We start from the raw sequence: 18865 nt of genomic DNA, 5'->3' as shown, positions 1-18865 counted from the left end.
AGATTTAGCTAGTACCTTTCTGTAGCTCATACAAACTGTGATTAGATCTAATTCCCTCCCTAATCACTCTTTGAATTGACGTAGCAAAAGGGTCCAATTGTGTAGTATTTTGTTCCTGAATCAAATCATAAACATAAAGAAAAAAAATTGTGTAGTGTATACAAACAAACATCGTGTAATGCCGTGTCGTAAAACGTGAAGATGTGTAACTGGCAATCACAAGACGCGCTCAATAGGAATTTAGTGGTTTTCTTACATGCAGTACACCTTAATAAAGTAAACATGGAAGTTCATCTCCAATACTATTTTGTAAAGCCATCTTTTTAGAACCGGAATTTCAAAAGAATCAATAGTTACTGCGTTTTCATCCATCTACTTCATTGAATGTCCACAAAGATCAAGAAGAAAGGCTCTTTAGTTCAGCACAGTATATTCAGCTTTCATTGTCCTGGTGTCAGTAAAGTTGATAACGACAAGTCTAAACTGCAACAAAGCAAGAATATCTCTAGACAAAATTCAGTTTTAAGTGCCACTGATAATGATGATGGGTTTGGTGATGACTCAAGCTATGATACGTCGATAGACGCAAGCATGGAAATTCTGAACTTTAGAGATCCAACATTGGAAAGTGTGCTATTACAGCATAGAGCAAATCAGCCTTTAACTTCTCAAAGAAATCCAAAGATCCTTGGCGAATCAAACTTGGTCAATGCTGGTCAAAACAAATCCAATTCTCTCAAGAGATCCAACAGTGACATACTTAGCACTTTTGATGGGGGACAAGCTAAAAAAATCGCAAGGAGTACAAGCAATACGGCACCTGTGATTTTGCACACAGAGGGAACTCAATTGAGTGCAGAGCAAAAGGAAGTCATCGAATCCGTTCTTGCTGGACGCAACGTCTTTTATACCGGAAGTGCTGGTACAGGAAAATCTGTGGTGCTTCGTGAGTTGGTTAGGATCCTCAAGGGCAAATATGGAGATAATATGGGTGTGACTGCGCCAACCGGAATGGCCGCATGCAATATCCAAGGGCAAACAATATATAAATTTTTAGAGATTGGCCTTGCCATGAAATCTGCACCGGAGCTTGCAAATATGATCCGAAAGAATCACCACAAGTTGAATAAATGGATTAGGTTGAGGGTTTTGATCATTGATGAAATATCCATGATCGATGGGGCTCTATTTGACAAATTGGAACATGTGGCCAGATTAGTGCGAAAGTCTGACAAGCCATTTGGAGGAATCCAGATTGTATGTACGGGTGATTTTTATCAATTGCCGCCAGTTGCCGTAAATCGAAGCGCTCTATTCTGTTTTCAATCAAAGTCTTGGTCCAAAGTGATTAACAAAAATATTGTTTTAAAACAAATCTTCAGACAAAAGGGTGATAACGACCTTATTGAGATGTTGAATGCACTTAGAACGGGCGAATTGACTAATGAGATTGTTGCCAAATTCAAACTGCTTGCAAGAATGGTAAATTACACCGATGGAATTGAGCCTACCCAATTGTTTCCCACTAGAAGAGAGGTCTCTGAAGCTAATAGTTTACGCTTGGAAAAACTTTCTTCGAAAGCTTACAAATATACTGCCCAGGACAGTCACAAAGGAGAACAATATAAAGCACAATACGCTCAGCTATTATGTGATGAATCGTTGGTTTTGAAAGAAGGAGCGCAAGTGATGAATATCAAAAACATCAACGACGATTTGGTAAATGGAACACTAGGCACAGTTCTTTTCTTTTCTACGCAAAGATTATTTCTCAAGATCTTAGAGATATACTCACCACTTGAAGCAATGGATGCGCAGATGTTAAAAGAAGTGAAATTTGTAACCTCGCGTGTTGGATCTGTAAAAGAATGGAAAGACGATGAAAGGATGCTTTTTCAACAAGTTCCCTCTGAGAGAAAGACTCAGTTTGAGCTGCTTGTTCAGTTTGCAGCTCTAGAATCAACTGAAAACATATTACCAGTGGTATTGTTCAAATTAAACGGTTCAGACGAAGCTGTGCTTGTTGATAAACAAGAGTTTCCAATTGAAATTGGGAAGGAAAATACAGCAGCTGGAAATCCATATAGAACTCAGTTGCCCTTGTTGCTCTCATGGGCAATGTCGATTCACAAAGCACAAGGTCAGACCCTTCCTCGTGTAAAGATTGATTTGGACAGAGTGTTTGAAAATGGACATGCATACGTAGCTATATCACGAGCAGTCAGTAGAGAGACTTTGCAAGTGAGGCACTTTGATATCGGCAAGGTAAAGGCATCACCAGTAGTAAAGCAATTCTATCAAAGTTTAGAAAAATAGAATAGAATTAGAAACGCATCTACAATCTATAAGAATTTTGAAGTCATTGGCACTTCAAAACGACCAGCTCTAGAGTTCCTTTGTGTAAGTCTGTGTAATGTGTATAGACACTGCTTTAGAAATTCGTCTCTGGATGAACCTCGCGTCAAGCAACAAAAATAAAGTGCAGCAAAGTATATCTGAGTTACAAGAGATTCACATGAATCATTAAACTATAGCACCATGAGTCAATGGTCAGAACCGAGCAAGAAAATATTCGAAACAGCAGACGTACGAAATTTCGAAAAGTCAATAGCCTTTCACGAATTACTGCAAACCTTGAATAAAATTGTCCATGCTGTACAAGATATCAAAGTACCACCAGGAATATTGAATCCAGCTATAGTATCCAGGGATGTTACGGCACTGGATGTCGACAAATCAGGTACAACAGGACTAGGAATCAATGCATTCCAAGATAATGTTGGACACTTGCTCAGTGTACTACGAGATCTCGAACAAACCATTGATGATACGCCTCCTGTATCAGGTCCTACGAGATTTGGAAATATCGCCTTTAGAACCTGGCATGAAAAGGTGGAGCATGTATTGAACTTGCTAACAAATTTACGTCCCCCTTCCGGATTAAGCATAGATGATTTCTTAATTGAAGCAAGGTATTATCTTGCCAATTCATTCGGTTCAAAGATTAGAATCGACTACGGTACTGGTCATGAACTTTCATATTTAGCATTTATCGGGGCATTAATACGGTACGATATCCTCAAATCTCCAACAGGAGAAGAACTATTAGTTTTGTTTTCCAAATACTACGATCTTGTTCGTCGCTTGATCCTCGTTTACAATTTGGAACCAGCAGGTTCACACGGGGTGTGGGGATTGGATGATCATTTTCATTTGATCTATATCTTGGGTGCCTCGCAATTTTGCAACGATACTACTGCACCATCTGTAAGAAGCATTTTATCGAAAGAAGTACTCAACACGTACAAAACTTCAAACCTTTATGTTAATGCAATTTCATTCATATTCAAGCTAAAGTCGGGACCTTTCAATGAACATAGTCCGATTTTGAACGATATACATGTATCTGTCTTTTTATGGACAAAAGTGAGACAAGGGCTTTTGAAGATGTACATGGTGGAGGTTCTTGGGAAATTCCCTGTAATTCAACATTTTTGGTTTGGCGAAAAGTTGTATTCATGGATTGACTTGAATTCAAAAAAGTCACTTCCAGTGAATTGCAACAATGAAGCCAAGAATACAAAGTCTACAGTTGACACGGTGAATAGTCTGGGTACAAGTGCTCCTTGGGCAAAACGTGACTTTAGTCATAACACACCCTATATACGTAAATAGGTTTTAGTTTCTAGTTTTGAAGTTAAATGGTGACCGACACAATGGACAGGTGGAATTTCCTGAACTCTTGAACCATTTGTATAAACAAGCGGCATGAAATCTGTTGTTACATGTTTGACAGGTTTTTGATGGTAATGATAAATCTTGGTGTAAAATGGAGTAACAGATGGCACAATCTTCAAATCCTGAAAAGTGTAAATTGATGTTTTTACAAAATAATTCGATGGCATCACTAATTGACCCGTTTTGTAAGGATATGAGCTTCTGTGATGCTAATAACCAAGCCTTCCATCTGTTTTCTTTTACTCCAACTCTTGCTGGTCCATCAATAACAACATTATCCAAGGGGAAATGAGCAGGAATTTTAACCACCATCTCTAGCTTTTGGTCGTCAACAAGATAGGAAGTTTTGATTTCATTGGATGCACGATTCACCTTGATTGATAGGTTATCCTCTTTCGTCAAAAGCTTCTGTTTCTCCATTTCCACTTGCTCCAAAACTTCTTTGATCAAAGGTGGTGACAAGTATTTACTGGTTATTCTTTCAACCTTCATTTGAAGCTGTTTATCTCTGATTTCTCGATACCAAAGTTGAACCTGAAATCCACAATATTTAAGGCATTTGTAAAATATGTGAAGGGAGAGGATTTTCAACTCTTCTTCAACACTTACTTCTACAAACATGTCCTCAATATCGTACGTTAAAACACCATCAATAAATAGAGTTGACAAAAACTTGTTATCCAACTCAATATGATCAAAAATGTAGTATAAAAGTGTTTGAAAATCTTTACCTTCTAAAACCTCGTTCAAGTAATCATTTTTGATGGCCAAGGTAACATCCTTCAAAAAGTCCGTAATCAAAAGCCAGGATAACATATATCTGAAAATATCAGGAGTCGAATCGACCTTAAATTTTTCGATTATTCCCATGAGAGAAGGTGGTAATTTTGCCTTTTTATTCTCATCCTTAGAAAGTTGATACTCAATCACAAAATCGTCTTTTTCTTCTTTGAATGACTTAGCCAAATAAAAGGCAGTAAACTTTTGCTTTGTCATGGAATTAGATTTCGCAAGCACTTTCAAAAGTTGGTCTCGAAAATCTTTCACAAGCTTGGTTGAGATATTAGAAAGCTGCAAGGCTCTTCCTAAAACTGAATCAACTAATGAAGCAACTTGTCCGTTATGATCATCTTCTGTGGCGAGCAATTCAATTAATCTCTCATCCTGCAACTCCAAACCACCTGGACTGTATTTTAAGATGTTGTTGTAGACTTTTAATGTGTAATATTTCAAGTCTACTCTATCTTCTGCCATATCAAGGTTATCTCCAATGATCTTGTTAACTAAATCGCTGTAGATATCAGGCATGTTTTCCTCGATATCAGGTAGATGACCTAAAAAGATGAGTGCTTGAATCCTAACATTTATGAATTCCGGATCGTATGCAACCGATGAATCAAACCAATCATCTATTTGCTTCAAAACCATAGATAATTTTACGCCAGGGAAAATGTTCCTCACGTTGGCATCTTTATTGAGGAAAGATATGAGTATGGTTAACCACCTCAATCCTAGAGTGGTTATGTCTTCCTCCTTTTTCACTGCCAAAATTTCAGAAAAAGCATAATTTCTAGCACGATCTAAGATTGATGAACCAAGAAAATTCTTAATTCCATTTGTGAAGGCCACACATTTCAATGGATGTTTCAACAATTGGACGTAATTAATCTTCAAAGACTCAAATTGCAGAAGACTCATTTGCTCTGATGCGTTCTCGACAATCTTTGTCAAGCTCCGTGCTGCATAAAAAGCATAGAGATCGTTGCCCCTGCTTGCCAACGCTAAAAGATCGTCGTTGGAGTCGTCAATTACATCCTCAATATTTACACTGTGTCCATCATGAGTAGGTTTACCTGCAATTTCCATCAATGTAGCCTCCTCTTCTGCATTAAGGTCTTGTGTGAAAACATAATCTGAGACGATTTCCTTACATATCAACGTCAAAGCCCGCCACTTAGGTTCCGCAATGTTCAATTCGATTATGAATTTCGCTAAAACAGGCACATTACTCGGTAGCCTTTCCGATCCGCAGTCACATAGGTAAACTGCCAGCTCCAACGCATTTGCAATTGCTATTTCAAACGGCTCTATCTTGTTGATTGAATCTCTCATTTTCTTCTCAAACTCCTCATAGAAAAGTGGTCCTTCTCTAAAAAATTCCATAATATCGTTCAAATTTGTCTGAATTGAACAAGTTTTGAGAAATCCCACCAACGATGAAAAGTACACCTCCTTATGCTGCCTTAGAGCATCTAAAAATTGCTTCAGTTGTTTCACATTCTTCCAGGTTGATTGTAAAACTACATCAATACCTAGTTCGATGACAAATGCAAGGGAATCGGTTTTCAAAACGGCGGAAGTAAACGTGATAGACGATTGCTCGTCTAATCCGTTAATAACATCAATCAAAGCTTCTTTATCCCCAGAAGCTAGCAATTTTTCCAAATATTCTGGTTCAGACAGTCCACGAGAACTTTCCCTCAAATATAGGTATATTTCGGGATATTCCGCTTCACAAAAATGAAGGTCGAATGATTTGACAAAATCGTCTCTTCTTTCTGGATTAGTCAAAGAAATGTTTGCAAAGGATTGGTTTATCAAATCAGTAAAATCTCCATCGTCGAAGAGCTTTTTTGCTGCGATTTCTTTTAAGACTTGTGTTGATACCGAATATGATTCATCTAATTGTTCTGGTAATTGTTTGACGAAAGACTCCAATGGTGGTGTAATGTCATCGTTGACCGCCAAATATGCAACGACATAGCGCGCTACTACTGTGGCATCCAATTTCTGGGCATTGAACTGTTCTATCACAAATTCTACCAAGTTTATAGAGTGGTTTTTGAGATCCAGCACTTTCAACAATTCAAAAAACCGGGTCAAATAGTCTTCGGCGTATACTTCGCTACTAGGATTCCTTTTAATCTCTTCCTGTATTGTGCTAAGGGATTCTTTTAATAATGTTTTATTCTCAAAGTTACTGAACTGTGCGTTTATATCTTTGGAAGTAGATTTGAGTCTGTTTTTCTTACTATCTAACACGGTTCTGATGACCGTCGTTGTGTTCTCAACCTGGCTCGTATCGAAGAGATTCAACATCTTCAAAGCACCTCTCAAACATGACGGCTTAAAAATTTCACGATTCTTCTCAAACTGTTCCATAAAAGTATTTGTGAAAAATACCGACTCCTCTGCGTCGCCAAAGTTGATTACCTTTGTCTTCTCCTTTTTCAAATCACTGATCAAAGTAGAAACCAAGTCGTAATATACTGGATCCAGGTCACATGGCCCTAGACGGATATAGCTGTGTAGTCTTGTAATACTCTTAGTACCACCTATGTCCCAAATTGACTTACTCAACTTCCCATGTGTAGAAAATCTCGTGAATTGAATCAAAATTTGCCAGAATGGGAGAATCACTGCTGCGTATATGATTCCTGGCTTGTTTTTTGAAAATTTGACTTTCATAATCGCCTTTGAAGCAGTTTTGTATAAAGATTTATAGTCCATTGATTTCAAAAGATGGTCCTCTCTGGAGAATACAGCTGAAATAAATGTCAAAATGCTCTTAAATAGACTCAAATTCATCGTCTCCTCTTTCACGCTGTTGACCAATCTCCCCCATATAGCATCCAGTGTCAAGATTGACTCAATGGAAGAAGCTTGCTGGGAACGCTTGTATATTTGTAAAAGCATATCAATGCAAACCATCAAAACACGGTCGTACTTTATCTGAATTTCAGATTCAGGCACATATCTGGGATCTGACAAAGTTTCCGGAGTTTCAATAGTAATAACTGAACCGATCAAGTTCAAAATTTGGTCTTCAAAAATCTCCCAAACTTTTTCGAATTTGGTCTCATCTCCCAGAAAATTATCAAGCAAAAGCTTTGCCACTGTTTTGGAAACGCTCTTATCTGGATCCTTAATACCCATTAACCAAACGGGCATCGTGATTTTCAAGTACTTCCCATACCGCTTTGAACCTAGCACTTTTAAAAGTGTTCCTTGAATTCGATGAGTCACCACCCTCACATCTTTGGAATTGTCAAGTGCGATCTTAGGGTACAACTTTACCCAACATATTATGGCAAACTCATCGAACTCCATTGACTCTTTCTCTATAACCGAAAGTAGATCATTAAGAGCTTTCTCTTTTGTTTTTGGGTCCTTCTTGCTTAGTGATTTGAATATTATCGCAAGGTCTGCATTAGGTACAGACAGAATATCGGGCTGATTTGTGAAATAATTTAAAGTAACATCTAGTCCCTCATATCCTAAATTTCCCGTGAATTCTTCGCCCTTGGATTCCATTTGCAATTTAAAACTTGAGTAGTTTAAAGGTCGTAAGAGTGAAAATTTATTAACTGTAAAAAATTTTGTATTTGTCTCGTTTGCTAAAATACGTCATAAAAATAGTTTTCTCCTTCAATTTTGTGTCATTCTGTCGACCATCTACTATCAAGAAACGGATTGTTGCCAATATCTTTCTTTGCTTGGAAAAAGTAGTCTAGTTTTCTTTGACAATCAATCTCAGTTGGTGGCTTTTTTGGTGACGGTTTCTTTACTTTGCCCTTTGATGGCAGACGTTTGGGTGGAGAAATTGATGGTTTCATTTCAAAAGGAATAGGTTGAGACAAATCGAATCCGTTGCGGAACCTCTTTGTTGGAGAGTGTTCCAACATGTCCAAAGTTGTCCTTTGCGGTGATATTTTGCTTTTCTTACTGTGTAATTTTTCTTTCTTTCTTTGTTCATATTCATCAAGTAATTGAGGACAATACATTTTTGCCAAGGATGTAGGAATCCAAATGTAATTAATTGTATCATCATCCATCTTGAGCTTTTCGGGTGATCCAATGGCTCGTCTGGCTTCAACTGACATTGGGTAAATGTTGCGGACTTCACGCTCATCGTACTTGAACATGACCTTTTCGATGCCATCCTCTATTTTTTCATTGGTAATTTTTACCAAACTGGTATGTGACGCCAATTTGAATATAATGTACTTGATTTGCCAACTGTATGTTTTGGGTATAAAAAGGTGGTCAGTACTCAGCACTATCAAGGGTGTGTCCTCATCAAATTCTACATTCACAACTTCGCTCAGGCGAGAAAGTTCCTCCTTATATGTGGTTCCCAACAATATTTGAAAGTTTATTTCTAGCTCTCCTGAGCTTAACGTCCAAGGTAAAAACACAGGCAAATTTGTCTGCACGAATGGGAAGAAATACAAGAGCACATAATATTCATCAAATACAAATTTCTCAGTGATTGTAACACCTCGTCCGAATATGTCTCTGTTGGAAATATGCAATGACTCGTTGAGACTTTTCAATAATCTAGAAAATAAAAGTTCTCTTGTTTGTTTATCTTTCCTAGCGTTCCAAGGATGTATCGATATAACATCTTTTTTCACAAAGCAGACTTCTAACTCTTCTGCAAAGTCTGGAGGCGGTTCTGTAGGTACCAGGTCCACACTCTTTGCCTCTTTCAATTCCTGTTTGGTTAATGATCGATTGTAAAACTTTCCAAATAACGTACCACTTAGCGCCAAGTTTTTAGCATTTGTTATGCCCATCCTTTTCACACCTGATGAGTAATCACCCCCTCTCAACGAAGCCAAAAATACCAATCTGGCTCTATTTAACCCTGTTATTTCTTCAATCCTCTTCATGTTTACTGGAGTGACATAGTATCTCTGTTTCAAAGTGGCCAGTTTTTTACTTGGAGAGTGACCGATGTCTTCAACAAACCGACTGTAATTTCTCAAAACCTGAGTAGCACCAAAGATTAGACTATCAACATCGTTAGTTATAACAAAGTCTACAATCCCCAACTTTTGTATGTATGCACATTGTGCCTCTGCTTCCCCAGCCGCTTGTAAATATTCAATCTTGTTAACTTTCAAACTATCTTTTAGCTGTTCAACAAATTCATTTGGTTCCGAAAAGTATACCATGTGCTGAAACTTTTCCAATTCTTCCTCATAATCCAACGCCTTCCCTGTACGAGTTTTATCTGGTTTTGATACCCCATCAAATACTACAATCACTGAAATATTTAATCCAATTAAAGCAAGAATTTTTGACATGAAATTTTGGATTAAAACTCTTGTTTTATCATCAGTGGAAATAGAGCTATGATCAGAATGAAATATGAACATGTATGCATCAATGGCTACTCTTGGCGGCCGACCAAGTTTTTTGATATATTGATCAACTAACTCTTCAAGAGATATTCTCTTGTCAAAGCCCGGCCTCAAGACATCCCACAACTCAGGAATCCCCATTTATTACTACCTTAAATATATTGAGATTGCAGCATGTTGCAACATTACCTGTGAAAAATAATTAAATGTGATATTTTGGCGAATCTTTTGCGCTGTAATAAAAGTTTATTTACAATTTTTCCATTTTGGGCTTAAATTGGTACTTCTCATACATTGTGTTTTTGTGCGAGAAATACACGCACAGAACATCTTTGATGTTGAGCGACTACGGTCTAGTTGTGTAGCAATGATATGAAGAATCCTTGAAAAGATAAGGTAACCAGGCGGACTATATTATTGGATGCTTTTGGCTTTAAATAGCAGAAGTCAATAGTCGCTGAGAGGGTTTCGGATACAAAGTAAATCTATATCTAATTCTATCAATTAAGGATCCTAGAGCAACTAGCTCACTCACTTGTTATAATACCCTACGCCCGAGAGAAGCGCAAGAGGACTTCCAAAAAGGAGCTGAATTTGAAGTACGCTTCAGGGTTCAAACAACAAACCGCGTTACATGTGTTTCTTCATTCTGAATCACAAAAAAAAATCTCCGCTTCAAAATTTTTGTCACTTGTCAACGGTTCTTTACAACTACCCTTGGCCTTTCCTTCGTAGGCATCAAAACCCTTCAACAATTAAAGCGAGCTCAAAATAATGGAAGAAAGGGCAGGTCAGCTACTATGTGGCGGGTTTCAAGGAACCCAGGTCACTTCCCAAGCATATAAGTTGATTGTTGAGCACAAAATCTCATCAATGATCTTATCTCGAAAGAATGCAGTCAATGTTGAACAAATGTCAAAGTTGATCAAGGACCTACAATACATTGCGTACACTCAGGGAGATTACAAGTACCCAATTATGTTTGCCATTGATCAAGAAGGCGGAATTATGAACTCCCTTTTTGATCCAGATTTCTTAACCCAGTATCCCAGTGCTATGGCATTGGCTGCAACAGGTGATCCCAAATTGGTGTATGAAATATCTAAAGCAATAGCTATAGAGCTTAAAACGATTGGATTCAGTATAATTTTGGGACCTGTGTTGGATGTGGTGACAAAATTATCGCACCAATTGGTAGGTGTGAGAAGTTTTGGAACTACTGTTGAAGATGTACAAAAGTATGGCCTGATGTGCGCCAGAGGTTTACGGGATGGTGGCTTATTTACAGTGGGCAAGCATTTTCCTGGTATAGGAAATGCCACCGTTGATTCATTATTGGAGTTACCCATGATGGGTGACACTCTAAGTCAAATTCGTCAAAACAATGTTGCACCTTTTGAACACTTGATAAAAGCTGGTTTATTGAATGGCGTAAGTGTAGCCGGTTGTGGGGTACCTAATATCAGTCCTGATGAGACCCATGCGTGTTTATCACCTGTCATCATCAACCAGCTATTGAGGCACGAGCTTGAATTCAATGGTGTTGTCATCAGTGAGTGTTTGGAAATGGAAGCATTGTACCATTCAATTGGATTAGGACAGGGAGTGATATTGGCTATTAATGCAGGCTGTGATTTGGTCATGGTTTGCCATGACTTGAAGTTGCAAAATGAAGCTATCGACTCGATAAAAAAGGGTATTTTAAATGGCAACTTGGACGACGATACCATTCTTGCTAGTTTTGAGAGAGTGGAGACTTTACAAAAGCAATTACCTAGTTGGAAGGAGATATTCCCGGAGGGTATCACATCAGCACAAGAGAGTCCAGCTTTATTCAAATACCAATATCCAGATTTATGGAATCGACATCAAGACTTGGCATCTCTAGCATATCAGAAATCAATCACCTTAGTGCGAGATTATGGTGGCTTACTTCCACTATCAAAACGTTACGAACAAGCATCTGAAATTGAGTCAATCCTAGTATTGAGCCCTTTGTTAAGCCCAATTTTACCGAAACAAACACAGAAAGAAAGTCTCTTTACTGGTGAAGAAGTGTTTCAGAGTTTTGGTAAGTTTTTATCCAAACATCAGGTGAATGCAGGTAAAAAATACGTTGTGTTTCATACGACCTACACGGCGAACGGTTTGACACCGCTTCACGAGTCATTGATTGAAAAGGCAAACATTGTTGTAGTCTTCACAAGTGAAGCTTCAAGAAACATGTATCAGATCGGTATTGTAAAATACGTTTCAGTACTATGTGGAGCGAATCCTTCTTCTTTTGGAGGAAAACGGACCAAATCAACCAATTCGTTGCAAAAACCGTTGATTGTGGTTGCCACACTGTCTCCATACGATTTCTTCTATGACAAGTTGATGGGAAGTGTGTACATTTGTTGTTATGATTACACAAGAAAAGCATTGGAAAACGTGGCAGCTCTACTTATGGGAGACTTTCAACCACAAGGCTGCATTCCAGGGGAACAGGAACACCCTAAAAAAAGAAGACACAGCCACGATGATGTTAATGCGAAACAAATCAAGAGAAAATGGTTGGTTGATGAATTCGATATGGCTAGAGATTTGCCAGGTTTGATCAAGTTGTGGAAAGAGGTTGAAGGTGAGGAGGATAGTATCAACATGCAAGATGAGCAATATTGTAAAAGGTTGGGTGGTCTTTTAGCCACTTCAAATCAAAAGCATTTTGTTGTGCGGAATTCATCATTGAATATTCTATACGGAGCAGTGTTGACATGGTGTGAAGGGTCTGTGGGACACGTACTCTACATAGTTGTTGAAAAATCCAAGTGTTTGCATAGCATTGGAAAAAACTTGAATGCCAGGGCAGAACGATATTTAACTAGGGAGAAAAACTGTACCGAAATTAGATTGGGTTCTGCCTTCCCCCTTATCATGTTTCCCGGGAATCTCAGCTGTGGTAGTAGCTTATTTTTGAAACGTCTTGGATGGGAAGATGACAAGTCGCAAAGAAAATGGATTTTGGTATTAAACGAATTAAGTGGGTGGCTGGTACCAGAACGTATTTTGAAAGAGTTAATGATTGTGGGAGTAAGGTTTGATGTGTGTACAGGGTCAGGCCAATTGGAGAAATTAATTCAAAAGGGAGACCTAACACCTGAGTATAAGGCGTATTATAAAGAAGCAATGAAGAACATTCCTTCAAGACTGGCCCATGAAGTGAAGATAATAATTGCATTGGAACCAAGTTCACAGAATGTGATAGGTAGTATCATACTATTCACCAATAAATCAGAATTTTCCAAATTTTTCCCCTTCATTGATCAGTGTATCAATGATGACAAGCAAAGAAATGGCACTGCTACTGCTGTGCCTGTAATAGGTGGAATTATTGCACCGGTGATTGATCAACTGTATGCCAACTTGGTCGACATTTTCAAGTATGGTTTAATTTGCAGTGCAATAACAAAGCTAAAAAATTCCATAAACGATGAAGATTTGTTAAATCAATGCATAATGTGTGACGTTATTGATGACGACAAGACAATGACAAGTATACGCGATATCGGATTTGAAAAATGGAAGTACTATTACGACTATTATGATAAGAAAGTGGGTCAGTAGATGAGTAGTTGATATAGCATTTGTTGTGTATTATGTAATATTTAGAACGCGGATAAAATCTTTTGTTATCTTCGTAGAGCCGCATCGGATTTTCTACATTGAGTAAATTGACGTATTTTATTTTTAGAAAGAGATTAGCGAGTCTAGACTTTTACTAGAATTCGTATTTTTTTTCGAAAACACTCTTTGCAGACTTCCGTGATAGAGCAGAGCAGACCATGTCGAAAATCCTCGAACGCGTCTTACAGAAGTGTTTACTTTTCTGTTCTGCTGATTTAGGAGCACCCCGGTGTTCCACTCAACAAGAGAGGGGAACAAAGCGACAAGGAAGAAGAAAAAGAAGAAAAAATAATATTTTACAAGCAAATGCGGGGAGTGCACAAGTATAATTTTGAGTTTAAGCGATATAGGAGAAACTCTACGTCAAATTGGATGAGAAATCCTCCATCAAATTACATCTCACCATTACATTACATCATTTAAAATCCCAACGTTTTTTCTTTACTTTTTGAGTATTGTTAAAGAAGACCTTTTATGAACTAGTTTATTGGCATGTGTTAATGACGAGTTACACAAAACTTGATAAATGACCGGAAAATGTCGTAACTGCTCAGCCCATGTATTTCCGTTGGCTAATATCTTTAAAGGGTTGGGTAAAAAACAATAGGCAGTTGATTATAGCTTGACGGAAAGGGAAATCACACGCAAGAGCTAATTTATGGTGAAGTAACCACTGTAATAACAAAAGTAACGTGTTTTTTTGTTTTATTTTTCGTCTTTAATTTTGAAAATAAAAAAAAATAAAACGAGTGATACATATGTTTACAGAATCAGGCTACTCTTGCTGTAAAGAGTAGTTTGAGCCAGGCCGTCTAATTCGTACCCTTGTTATTCGCTAACGCTAGCCCATATTTACCTGAGGTCCAGACTTTGTGCAGGCTAAAAAGTGCGTTGTAAGTTTTTGTGTACTCAACATTCGACCTCGGGAAGAATCGTTGTCCCGGCATGGAGGATGTCGGAACTCTTATACTCCTTACCCCATATTTCGTTGCTTTGTGCACATGTACACGACCAATCCCGGTAAATGAGCTTAACGGGATGATATCCAACGAGATCAATGTCAGGAGCAACAAGAGCTAGGGGAAAGAGCAACGTTGGGAATCAGAATAGAATAGATGCTAATATTATAGTGAAATGAGAGAGGCATATGCTTTATGTAAAGTGAAATACCGCTGTAACATAATAAACAGTGTTTTCTATTGTTTGTGAAAATTGAAAAATTTTTAGAAACATTGTAAAAAGTGGGTTAATGGAAGTATTTGTTGAGAATATTTCAAAGTTATAAACGCATTTTTATCAAAGAATATAAATACACCTTCAATTTCCCTTCGAGATATTAACAACTCTTTCTTTCTCTTTCTCTCCTTGACTTTAACTTATTAACTAAATCATATTTATTCATCAAACATGTCACCACCACCAGCTGCCGTTGAATCTACTATCAATTTCGAAGGTCACCCTTCAATCAAAAGTACACAGGACCCATTGGTCAAAAAATTGAACTTGACGACTGATACTATCGTTAGACATAATGCTGCACCACCAACTTTGTACGAAGATGGTTTGTTGGAAAAAGGAACCACCATTTCATCCACTGGTGCTCTTATGGCATACTCCGGTAAGAAAACTGGTAGATCCCCAAGTGATAAGAGAATTGTTGATGAAGAAACTTCATCCAACCACATTTGGTGGGGTCCTGTCAACAAGCAAGTTGATGAATTGACTTGGAAAATTTCCAGATCAAGAGCCTTGGACTACTTGAGAACCAGAGAGAAGTTGTTTGTTGTTGACGCTTACGCCGGTTGGGATCCAAGATACAGAATCAAAGTCAGAATTATTTGTGCCAGAGCTTACCACGCTTTGTTCATGACCAATATGTTAATCAGACCAACTGAAGAAGAATTAAAAAACTTTGGTGAGCCAGATTTCACTATCTACAACGCCGGTCAATTCCCAGCTAATGTTCACACTAAAGGTATGACCTCATCCACCTCAGTTGAAATTAATTTTAAAGATATGGAAATGGTTATCTTGGGTACTGAATATGCGGGTGAAATGAAAAAAGGTATCTTCACTGTTATGTTCTACTTGATGCCAATCAAACACAAGGTTTTGACCTTGCACTCTTCAGCTAACCAAGGTGTTGACAAAGGTGATGTCACCTTGTTCTTTGGTTTGTCTGGTACCGGTAAGACTACTTTATCCGCTGATCCAAACAGAAAGTTGATTGGTGATGATGAACATTGTTGGTCGGACAATGGTGTCTTTAACATTGAAGGTGGTTGTTACGCCAAGTGCTTGGACTTGTCCCAAGAAAAGGAACCAGAAATTTTCAACTCCATCAAATTTGGTGCTATTTTGGAAAACGTTGTTTACAACCCAATCACCAAGGTTGTCGACTACTCAGATTCATCAATTACTGAAAACACTAGATGTGCTTACCCAATTGACTTTATTCCATCAGCCAAGATTCCATGTTTGGCTGACACTCACCCATCAAACATTATCTTGTTGACATGTGATGCTTCCGGTGTGTTACCACCAGTATCGAAATTGACCAATGCTCAAGTTATGTACCACTTTATTTCAGGTTACACTTCCAAGATGGCTGGTACTGAGGAAGGTGTCACTGAACCACAAGCTACATTCTCTGCATGTTTCGGTCAACCATTCTTGGTTTTGCACCCAATGAAATACGCTCAACAATTGTCTGACAAGATTTCCGAACACAAGGCTAACGCTTGGTTATTGAACACTGGTTGGGTTGGTGCCTCAGTTGCTCAAGGTGGTAAGAGATGCTCATTGAAATACACCAGAGCCATCTTGGATGCTATCCACTCAGGTGAATTATCAAAGGTTGAATACGAGAAATTCCCAGTCTTTAATTTGAATGTTCCAAAGAGTTGTCCAGGTGTTCCAAGTGAAATCTTGAACCCAACTAAAGCTTGGACTGGTGGTCAAGATTCTTTCCAAAAGGAAATTGAATCTCTTGGTAAGAAATTCAATGACAATTTTGTTAAATATAGTGATCAAGCTACTGCTGAAGTTAAGCAAGCTGGTCCTACTGTATAATAGTGGTTTCTTTCAGTTTTTATAGTCATTTCTATAATTTATTTGGTTTTCGTTTGGTTTTATAATCTACATCTCTAAACTTTATTATCATTTAGTTTAGTGCATTTGCTTGTTTGTTCTTTTTGGACTTCATTCTACGCTCTCAGTGCTACACAGCCGATGTCGCATCCAGTGTCGCGTAAAGCAGACGACACACAGGGTAGTATTTCACCCATCATAGTTCGGTCAGAATTTTCAGAACAAAATCTGGCCTCTTAGGAGTGTCATAAAACTCGCAGTAGCTTCATGTTGTTGTATTTGAGGCTGTATCATTTATTTTTTGGTAATCCTACACTGGAATGATGAAAATTTGCAGCTATATTTACCCAAAATTTTCATTTCCGTCAACTTCGTACTCTCATCAATCATTCAAAGCCTTTCCTTTTTCTCCTTTTCATCCATTAAGCATTGGATTACATGTAGCTACAATATTGAAATCCTGTTCTTTGTCCGCAGTTTGATTGAGGCGGATTCTAAAAACAATGTTTGTTTTTTACAATAGTATTCACGTGGTTCTCTGTCTCGAGGGGAGCCAAGAAACACAGACACATAAATATTTATGACATTAGCGGTTAGATGAGCGGATCATCTGTGTCTCCCTGTCCATAAAGAAGGATCTATTTTTGAAGTCTCCCTCACTTAAGTCAATGACGGGCAGAAGATTATTGTGACCGAAGTGTGAACTTTGCACTCGGAGATTTGATTTAGTTTAAATACACAAAATTCATCAATCGAATTCCCCCTTCCACACCCTGCTTTTATTCAAAAAGCTGAAACATATAGGGAGTGAAACACAAAGCTAGATTATGGATTCTAACTATTCAGAAATTTATTTTTATATGAACCGTGTTGCATAATACATCATGCGGATATAGGAGATGACGCGGACTTAAATACGATAGAGTTTAATCAGACATCATGGAGAATTTTCTTCCAATGGAGAGGTGAGGGGGAGGGGCGAGACTTTGATTATGAAAGGAGAACCAAATCACAACCTATCATTTGCATTGATTTTAAAACTCAACCATTATGTAATTACAACAACCGGATCAGCATATCTGATTTTGATATTTTCGATTACACCTCAAAGTGGTATATTTTAGCATAAGCGTTGGTTGTCCTTAATATTGTGTATAAACAAGTCTACGAGGCGTACTTAACGAGAAAGATGGGAGCAGCCAAGGAAGCAAACGGTGAAGGCGATCGGAGCTTTCGGTTTTAGACTTCCATTTTGGTTAATCGAAAAGAAAGAAAACGAGACTGTTTTTGATTTAATGTCAAGATGGATTAATGTATTGTGTTTGTTTAATTCTGGTTAACTTAAATTATTATTCATTTATTGTGGGGGAATATAAAAACAACTGTAGAAGTCAAACATAACTATATAGGTTGTATTGTACCTCAAGAATCAACTTATGGAGAGTTTTCTTGAAAGTAGCTTAGGCTTTTACTTAGTTGCCAGTTTTACTCTGAGTATTCACACAACCATAGTTTTGATTCTACATGCTATCACTATTCGTTAACAATTTGGTGATTTTACCCTCGCACCGCAACCACTTCCACAGAGCAAAATTGAACTGAAAGAAAGACTAAGAGCCAGGTTCCTAAGAATATATCACTCTACACACATGTAAATCGGCATGATTGGTAACAATTTGATGACTAGACTGTTTTCATCTCTGGTTTAGTTTTGTGACATGACTTCAATTCTCTTGTAGTGAATTTATACCTGCAGATCCATCGCATTCATCTTATCCCTTATTTTTAAACAAAACAAATCTTGAACAGTCTTCAGGAGTGCAGTGTGAAGCAGACAGTCATAGCGCAGCACCTGTAACCTAATTATCCGTATGTGGTTGCTACGAAGTTAATTTCAGTTCCAACAATGTTATATAATATGTCATGCGGATCTAATGTGGGGATAATGAGGAGAGATAAAAATCCGTCCAGGTCCGCTCAATTACACAATAAATATTTTGATGAGGAGAATTCTTCGAATAAAGGGGAGACAAATTCTGATTATAAAAGGAAATCCAAATTACATCCAATCACCTACACCTACATTGCAGACATATTAGAGAGCTACAGTAATCAAATCATCATGTCTGACTTTGATGTATTGGATTACGTCACCAAGTGGTACATTTTAGCTCCTGCATTGATTGTCCTTTATATTGTGTATAAACAAGTCTACGAGGCGT

The 18865-nt window shown here is 37.9% G+C and overlaps 6 protein-coding genes across 6 annotated transcripts; 4 read left to right on the top strand and 2 right to left on the bottom strand. All coding sequences in view use genetic code 12, as the record gives it.

Moving 5' to 3' along the window:
• Window positions 1-384: 384 nt before the first annotated feature.
• On the top strand, window positions 385-2316 carry CORT_0A00660 (hypothetical protein; the record flags this gene model as incomplete). The annotated part of the gene is made up of 1 exon (XM_003865850.1): window positions 385-2316. One exon carries the CDS (start codon window positions 385-387, stop codon window positions 2314-2316), a length of 1932 nt encoding a protein of 643 aa, XP_003865898.1.
• Window positions 2317-2538: 222 nt separating this feature from the next.
• Window positions 2539-3675, top strand: CORT_0A00650 (Rrd1 peptidyl-prolyl cis/trans-isomerase; the record flags this gene model as incomplete). The annotated part of the gene is made up of 1 exon (XM_003865849.1): window positions 2539-3675. The coding sequence occupies one exon, from the start codon at window positions 2539-2541 to the stop codon at window positions 3673-3675; it is 1137 nt and encodes a 378-aa protein (XP_003865897.1).
• Window positions 3676-3678: 3 nt separating this feature from the next.
• Window positions 3679-8052, bottom strand: CORT_0A00640 (hypothetical protein; the record flags this gene model as incomplete). Its single annotated transcript, XM_003865848.1, has 1 exon — window positions 3679-8052. One exon carries the CDS (start codon window positions 8050-8052, stop codon window positions 3679-3681), a length of 4374 nt encoding a protein of 1457 aa, XP_003865896.1.
• Window positions 8053-8177: 125 nt separating this feature from the next.
• On the bottom strand, window positions 8178-10028 carry CORT_0A00630 (Yen1 protein; the record flags this gene model as incomplete). Its single annotated transcript, XM_003865847.1, has 1 exon — window positions 8178-10028. The coding sequence occupies one exon, from the start codon at window positions 10026-10028 to the stop codon at window positions 8178-8180; it is 1851 nt and encodes a 616-aa protein (XP_003865895.1).
• A 633-nt stretch (window positions 10029-10661) lies between these two features.
• Window positions 10662-13493, top strand: CORT_0A00620 (hypothetical protein; the record flags this gene model as incomplete). Its single annotated transcript, XM_003865846.1, has 1 exon — window positions 10662-13493. The coding sequence occupies one exon, from the start codon at window positions 10662-10664 to the stop codon at window positions 13491-13493; it is 2832 nt and encodes a 943-aa protein (XP_003865894.1).
• Window positions 13494-14960: 1467 nt separating this feature from the next.
• On the top strand, window positions 14961-16625 carry CORT_0A00610 (Pck1 phosphoenolpyruvate carboxykinase; the record flags this gene model as incomplete). Its single annotated transcript, XM_003865845.1, has 1 exon — window positions 14961-16625. The coding sequence occupies one exon, from the start codon at window positions 14961-14963 to the stop codon at window positions 16623-16625; it is 1665 nt and encodes a 554-aa protein (XP_003865893.1).
• Window positions 16626-18865: the final 2240 nt, after the last annotated feature.

Source organism: Candida orthopsilosis, assembly GCF_000315875.1.
Source record: "Candida orthopsilosis Co 90-125, chromosome 1 draft sequence".
NCBI lineage: Eukaryota > Fungi > Ascomycota > Pichiomycetes > Serinales > Debaryomycetaceae > Lodderomyces > Lodderomyces orthopsilosis.
Note: the sequence above shows the minus strand (reverse complement) of the source record. Positions and strands in the feature narration are given on the sequence as shown.